We start from the raw sequence: 7500 nt of genomic DNA, 5'->3' as shown, positions 1-7500 counted from the left end.
ATGCAATACGATTCACTTTTATTACGATCCGGTGCGATTCGATTTCGATTCAACGCATTGCAAAAATATGATGCTATGCAATTCAATATGGTATAGATAGTTCACTTTTATTTCTTTTGTTCAGACATAGGGCAAATCATAAAGTAGCAAAGTGCCATCTGACTTTTAACACATGGCTCTCTCACAATCAAAAGATTTGGTTTCCACAAAAAAAGCAGGTACTGTAGGCTAACTGACCAGAAAGCAGGTACTGTAGGCTAACTGACCAGAAAGCAGGTACTGTAGGCTAACTGACCAGAAAGCAGGTGCTGTTATTATGTGCTTCACGGGCCGTTTATCAGTTTGGACCAGTGCAGCGCGAGCCGATCTTGATCAATCGACACTGTTACTACACGGCGCTAAGAGATCCCCACTGAAGTAATAACATCGCTGCGAGATCTATTGAGAAGCATTCATATATCTCTGTTATTAACGGATCAAACAGCGCTGACATGGAAATATTGTGCCATGAATGAACAATCCAGTGTCCACAGATCAGCAACATTCACCATGGATTTACTGTAGTAAAACAAACTGTAACCATGGAAGTTTGGCAGGAATAGTAGGCTATAATGCTTTCAAGTTACATTACGTTGGTTTTATTTTGACATGAATAAAATTACTGCCCTCAAAGTTACCGTAATCTGAACTAAAATAAACCTTTGTTTATAACTACAATATTACATTACATTTTTTTTTCAAGTAGCTGTTTTACATGCTTCTAAGAGTCGATTATAGTTTCATCATTCCTCAAAGTAAAAAAAAAAAATCATACTTTATGATGTTATGTTTAATACAATTTTTTTTTTTTTTTTTATATTAAATCAAGGAAATTTCTCTGGCATTTCTTTCTTTTTCCTGTATCGAAAACGTACCGAACCATGACACAAGTGTATCGTATTGAACCGAACCATGAATTTTGTGAACCGTTAACTTACACCCCTAATATGTGTGTGTGTGTGTGTGTGTGTGTGTGTGTGTGTGTGTGTGTGTGTGTATATGGGGCTGTTTAAACCTGGCCACTTGATGCGTTTTCTCAGATCGGATAGCTATCTGTTTTATCACAACAATTCCATTTACACCTGGTCACATAAATGTGTTTTTGCAAAATGGATATAAATCAGATCTTCGATTCCCTCGCTATGCAAATTTAATGGTGTTCACGTCACCGAAAGCAACAGATATGAACTGCATTTTATTGATCATCCGTTAAAATTTCTAAATCAAAGACAGCAATAGGAGAGAGCGGCAACAGCCCTGGTAAGATCATTTCGTTTCTTTACTTTTAATGATGATAACTGTGTGTTAAGCATCGGGGACTTACTTTCACTTTAATTTGCGATAGTTTGCACGTTGGCTTGATGAATAACGTTAGATGGTCAGCGGCGATGCGGCAGTAGCGTCGTCATAACTTGCTATAACATGACATATAGCCTAAAACACGCTCTCACAACTTTATTTTAGAGCGTTTTTGGGAGGAGTAAAATTTACATGTGGTTTCAACAACCAGATGCATTTACACTTGTCCAGTTTCTTCTGGAATGCGGCCCAGACCACCTCCTGAAGTGGTGTGAGCAATCAGATTCAAATGCGTCACGAATGCGTTTCGGAGGCCATTTAATCCTGGTCTTTTCAAGATCATATAGCTATCCGATCACTAAAATCGCATGCAGTTGTAAATGGCACCTATATGTGTGTGTGTGTGTGTGTGTGTGTGTGTGTGTGTGTGTGTGTGTGTGTGTGTGTGTGTGTGTGTGTGTGTGTGGAATGCCTTATATCAGGCTTGATGTAATTTTACTTGATTTGTGATTTATTTCATTTAATTGATTCGAGTACAAAAATTTTCAACTATGTATCTCTGCTATAAGCTAAACCACAACAGTGGCATTTGTATTTATTTATTTAACATGTGGATTTTTTTGCTTTGATTGTAGCTGCTGTCATGAAATGGGACCCAGCTGCAATAGAGGCCCAAATAAAGTCTGTAGGCGATCATCTGAAACTGCTTGCTGCTATAAATGAAGCTTGTGAACCTTATAGCAGCCATATTTTGTTAATTGTTATGTTATTGTTTTAACAACATTTTATAGACTATTTAAAGGGAAATTGTGTTAATTTCAGGGTTTCCGCGGGGTCATAAAAAGTCATAAAAAGTCATAAATTTAACAATAAGAATTTAAGGCCATAAAAAGTCATAAAAACGTCCGGATTTTCCATACAAGGTCATAAAAAACATTTAGCAACGTCTTAAATTGATTTGCTCGTCCATTAATTTGTTCTTCCGTCAAAATGCGTTTGCGGCGGCAAAAGCATTCATTGGTTTCGCATGTTGTAGTTCTGTATGAGGAATCTGGGTGGTATCACACTGGTATCACAGCGTTCCAGAACTACAAGGTCCATGCGGCAGCACTTGTCGGAGTGTCGGACTTTCACAGAAACCCGCGCGAACTCCGAACATACTGTTTCATACTGAGTCACTGCTTAGTTTAATTGAAATCATCCTGGCTATCACAATGGGAAAATGTACCTTTAACGATCTATGGCTCGAAGACGGTGAGTTTAGAAGCTGGCTCAAGCCCGTCGCTAACAATCGGCATCAAGCCTATTGCACTCTGTGTAAGAAGACGTTGGAGCTGTCTAGTTTAGGCATAAAAGCCTTGAAGTCGCATGCAAAGTCGGAAAAGCATATCGTTGCTGTAAAAGGCCTGCAGCGGGTGCAGGCGATCCGTCAGTTTTGTTCGGCTCCGTCACTAACGTTACCCGGTCCAAGTACAGCGCGGGATTCCGTTTCTGTCGCATCCAGTGCCACACACAGTGGTTTCGGATCAACCTCCACACTGAAAGCGGAGGTCCTGTGGGTGTTGAATACTGTGACCAAACACCAGTCGTACAACGGGAACGAGGACATTGCCGAACTTTTCCGAACAATGTTCCCAGACTCTGACATAGCCAAAACATTTACGTGCGGGAAAGATAAGACCTCATACATCACCCGGTTTGGCTTGGCAGATTATATTAAAAAAGACCTAATTTCCAAGGTCTCGGGGCCTTATGTGCTCATGTTTGATGAAAGCTTAAATCACACAAGCAAGAAGAAACAGCTGGACATACACGTTCGGTTCTGGAATGACGACAAGGTGCATTCCCGGTACCTGGGATCACACTTCATTGGCCATTCCACGGCCCAGGATTTGCTAAAGCACTTTAAAGTAAGTAATTAAAGTTTAATATTTAAAACATGTGATTTCTAATGCTGAATGTAATATTTGAAATAATTTCACCTTCAAACCTACGACTATGAATAGCCTATAACCTGTGTTTGATCCATTTATTCAAACCAATTTGGAGAGTAGGGAAACCTTTATATATTAATATACAGAAAGTCTCTTATGCTCATCAAGCCTGCAGTTAAAAAAAAAACAGTAATATTATGAAATATTATTACAATTTAAAATAATGGTTCTCTTTTTTAATATATTTTAAAATGCAATTTATTTTTGTGATGCAAAGCTGAATTTTCATCAGCAAGTACTCCAGTCTTTGGTGTCTTAGACTGGAGTACTTGCTGATGAAAATTCAGCTTTGCATCACAAAAATAAATTGCATTTTAAAATATATTAAAAAAGAGAACCATTGTTTTAAATTGTAATAATATTACTGTTTTTTTGTTTTGTTTTGTTTTTTAACTGCAGGCTTGATGAGCATAAGAGACTTCTTTCAAAAACATTAAAAATAGTAATGTTTCCAAACTTTTGACTGGTACTGTATGTTAATGGTCTCTACTCTGCACCACTCTAGCCATACTTTTTTGAGAGAATAGAAAAAGAACTATATACAATATAACTATATATAATCTCTTTTAATTTGTTTCATCAATTGCATGGCGTGGTTGTATTTTCAGAAACAGTCCACATGGATACCTTGAATAGAAACAGACATGTAGGCCTAGTCAAACAATATACTTGCTTGAACTTGAAAAGTGCAAAAGTGTGTGTGTGTGTATGTGCATGTGTGTGTTATCAATTAAGTGGTATATTTATTTATTTATCCTCATCTTTTTATTGTTTTCCCTTAAGGAGTGTGTGCAGCAGCTGAATCTCAGCAGGCTGGTCTCTGTATCGATGGATGGGCCCAATGTAAATTTAAAGTTCTTTGAGCTTCTCCAATCCGACTTAAATGAAATGTATGGGGGTGCTCAGCTGGTGTCCGTGGGGAGCTGTGGGCTACATACTCTGCACAATGCTTTCAAGGCAGGTTTCTCCATGTGGCAGGTGGAAAAGCTGTTAAGAGCAATGCACACACTCTTTAACAATGTTCCAGCGAGGAGGGAAGACTACATGACAGTCACAAAGTCATCAGTGTTCCCGCTATCATTCTGTGGCCATCGATGGTTGGAGAACCTGCCTGTGGTAGAGAGAGCTCTGGAGGTCTGGCCTTCACTTCAGCTGTATGTGGATGCGGTGAAAAGAAAGGAGCTGCCAAACCCTGGTACAGGCTCGTATGATACAATAGAGGCCGCTCTAAAGGATCCCCTGATCTTGGCAAAGTTGCATTTTTTTGCGACCATCGCCCGTACCTTTGACCCCTTCCTGAAGAGGTACCAGACGGATGAGCCAGTAATGCCATTCCTTGCCAAAGACTTGGCTGAGTTGATCAAGGTAATTTAAAAATAACTTTTGTGCTTGTCTGGCTCCTCAGCTACTATAATTATGTATGAGTATGATGTATTATGTACACTGTCTTTAATGGATGAAATTCTTCAACCTTTGTTAATTTTAACCTTGTTAAAACTGTGACATTACTGCATGAAAAATATGGATGTAGGGCACTTACATTTTTCATCTGGATTTTTCTTCTGACAGAGTATACTGAGGCGGTTTGTGAAGCGAGGAGTCCTGCAGGACATTACAAAACTACAGCTCACCAAGCTGGACTTGAGTGAGAAGAAGAACTTGCTCCTCCCACAGAAAATTGACATTGGCCTAGGTGCAGATAAAGCCCTGAAGGTATTATGGTCAATTTTGAAGTTGTAGTTGAAGTAATTTTAGAAATTTTGGTCAGGATACAAGAAGCAGGAATCATTATGTTGTACATTCTACTTACTTGTGTTTTTATTGTACATCCCTCTTCAGGACACTAAAATATCAGATCTCAGAGTCCTTGAATTTAGAAGGGACTGCATGCAGGGGCTGACTAATATAGTCAGAAAAGTGCAGGAGAAGAGCCCACTCAAATACGCCACTGTTAGGCAGATGGCCTGTCTGGACCCCTCTAACATGTTCAGAGACCCAGACAGGTGCAAGGAACAAATGAAATGTCTGGTGCAGACCTTTCTACAGGCCAAGCAGCTGGCAGGAGGTGTATCTGTTGGTAGGAGTAGTTCTGGAAGGGGCTTTGACCAAAGTTAGAGTACCACGCTGAATTATACTAATTATATAAGTGTTTATTAGACTGTGTTTACAGCATTATACTTAACTGTGCCATCTTGCAGACATTTGCTACATTTATAAACCTTTTCTCTTTTACCATCAGGGGTATTTTTTAGGTGGATCTCTAGCTTTTGTCATTTCCTCTTGTAATGGTCCTGCACCTGTTCTGTGTGCAGTAGCTCATGATTTAGGATTATTTTACATAGGGTTTTCCTTACTTACAATATAAAGTTTAGGTGCATCACCTAAGTGTTTTTAGGAAGCACATAAATCTAATTAGTGTTAACACATTTGAGAAAATAAATGTAAAAATTAGAAGGTAGCTTATAGTCTCAAAATGAAAGGTATCCTGACAACAGGATACAAACTGACTGGATGAGTGAACATGCAGGTGTTGCAGATTAACACATTTTCTGGTCATGAGTTTAAATTTGTATTTATCTGAGTTTAGTGGAGTTTCTATGTCCTCTGAAATCTTAGGAAAAAAACTGAATTTAAACCATCATAACCAAATGTTATTGTAGTCTTTATAGAGGCTAAAGTGGATCAATATATCAATATAATTCTAACTAATTCCCTTTGTAACATGTTTTTTTTTTTTTTTTAATTTTAGGGGATGTCATTCTACAACAGTTTGAGGCTCTCCTGACTCTTGAGTGTAGGAATGAAGAGTTTCTCTCCTTCCAGCCAATGCTAAAACGGCTGGACACCTTCTTGTGCGGCTGTTTAAGCCGTGCCTATCCAGTGGCTTGGGCATTTTGCCAGAAGCTGCTCCTCCTTTCTCATGGACAAGCTTCAGTTGAAAGGGGGTTCTCTGTGAACAAGGAGGTTGAGACTGACAATATGCAGGAAGAGACAATGATTGCACATAGACTTGTGTGTGATTATGTAGATTTGCACGGTGGGGTGACCAAAGTTCCCCTCACAAAAGAACTGCTGGTATCGGTGGGTGCAGCCAGGTCGAGGTACCGCATTTTCCTTGATCAGCAGCGTGCAAGGAAGGAGAGTGAAGCAGGGACACAGAAAAGAAAGCTGGCAGAGGAGTATTTGACCGACCTTAAGAGAAAGAAAACCACTGTTCAAGAGGTTTCCACCTGTCTCGCCAGAGAGGCTGACATGCTGGCAGAGGAAGCAGAGGGCAAATCGGGTTCAAAGATGGCCCAGCTCCTTTCAAAATCAAACGCCCTCAGGCGGGCAAGCAAGGAGAAATTGGCTGAGCTGAAAAAGGTTGAGGAGGAGATCATCATTAAAGGAGACGAACTGAGAAAAATGTAGACAGACACTGACTGACTGATTTGTTATTTTGGAAAGTAATGCCATAAAATAATTGTTAATTTACAATGTTACTTTACAATGTTACAATTGTTAAGTGTTCCTGTGTTCTTGATACTCAAGAAAAAGAAGGCGAAGGCTTCAGTTTCTTAATCTTAAGTAAGAAATACTAGAATTACTCTTTAAAAAATAAAACTTGTTACTTTCAATGAAAGTCAATAATAAAAAAAGACTTTTGAAAGGAATTTTAATGACTGAAATTATTTATCGTAATTCGTGTAGGTCATAAATTCAAATCATAATGGTCATAAAAAGGTCTTAAAAAGTCTTAAATTTGACTGATTAAACCCTGCAGAAACCCTGTAATTTACAACTTTACTGTTCAGGCTTTTAAGTTGTATTGTGTTAATTTATACTTTAGTCTTCCGGCTGTTAAGTTTTGGTCCAGCAGAACAAAATAGTAATAAAAATATATTTTGAGATTTGAATAGTTGATTTCTTGGAGTGATTAGTTTGTTTTACAGGAAAATGGTAAGCAGTTTATTACAGTTATATTGTTAAGATATACAAATGCAAGTATATACACTACACAGTTATTCAATTGAATATTCAATATTATCAATATTCTTTAAAATCTTATTTAGGTCTATGGTCTGTGTGTCTGCAGTTTCATGACACGACAACCATTAACATTGAGTAACTGGGTTTTTCTCAGTGAGAACTAGCTCCCTCACTGCCACTGTTTTGTAAATATTTGTAA

At 38.4% G+C, this 7500-nt stretch overlaps 1 protein-coding gene and 1 long non-coding RNA gene across 2 annotated transcripts in view; one reads left to right on the top strand and one right to left on the bottom strand.

Moving 5' to 3' along the window:
- LOC309513041 overlaps positions 1-7500 on the bottom strand; it is a 328088-nt gene that overhangs the window by 285036 nt on the left and 35552 nt on the right. The window lies entirely within an intron of this gene.
- LOC309505239 (uncharacterized protein) lies at positions 2154-7112 on the top strand. Its single transcript, XM_082178599.1, has 5 exons — positions 2154-3248; positions 4116-4697; positions 4902-5045; positions 5172-5409; positions 6082-7112. The coding sequence occupies exons 1-5, from the start codon at positions 2553-2555 to the stop codon at positions 6741-6743; spliced, it is 2322 nt and encodes a 773-aa protein (XP_082034725.1). The 5' UTR covers positions 2154-2552; the 3' UTR covers positions 6744-7112.

This window comes from Leuciscus leuciscus (assembly GCF_965113295.1).
Source record: "Leuciscus leuciscus genome assembly, chromosome: 1".
Lineage (NCBI taxonomy): Eukaryota > Metazoa > Chordata > Actinopteri > Cypriniformes > Leuciscidae > Leuciscus > Leuciscus leuciscus.
This window is presented reverse-complemented; position numbering and strand designations above follow the sequence as displayed.

What these genes read in the sequence shown, in the direction of transcription:
- LOC309505239 (XM_082178599.1), top strand. Translation starts at nt 2,553, where the DNA reads ATGGGAAAATGTACCTTTAACGATCTATGGCTCGAAGACGGTGAGTTT. An exon ending in ACTTGGCTGAGTTGATCAAG is followed by an intron (nt 4,698 to 4,901) that starts GTAATTTAAAAA and finishes TTCTTCTGACAG; the next exon opens with AGTATACTGAGGCGGTTTGT. An exon ending in GTGCAGATAAAGCCCTGAAG is followed by an intron (nt 5,046 to 5,171) that starts GTATTATGGTCA and finishes ATCCCTCTTCAG; the next exon opens with GACACTAAAATATCAGATCT.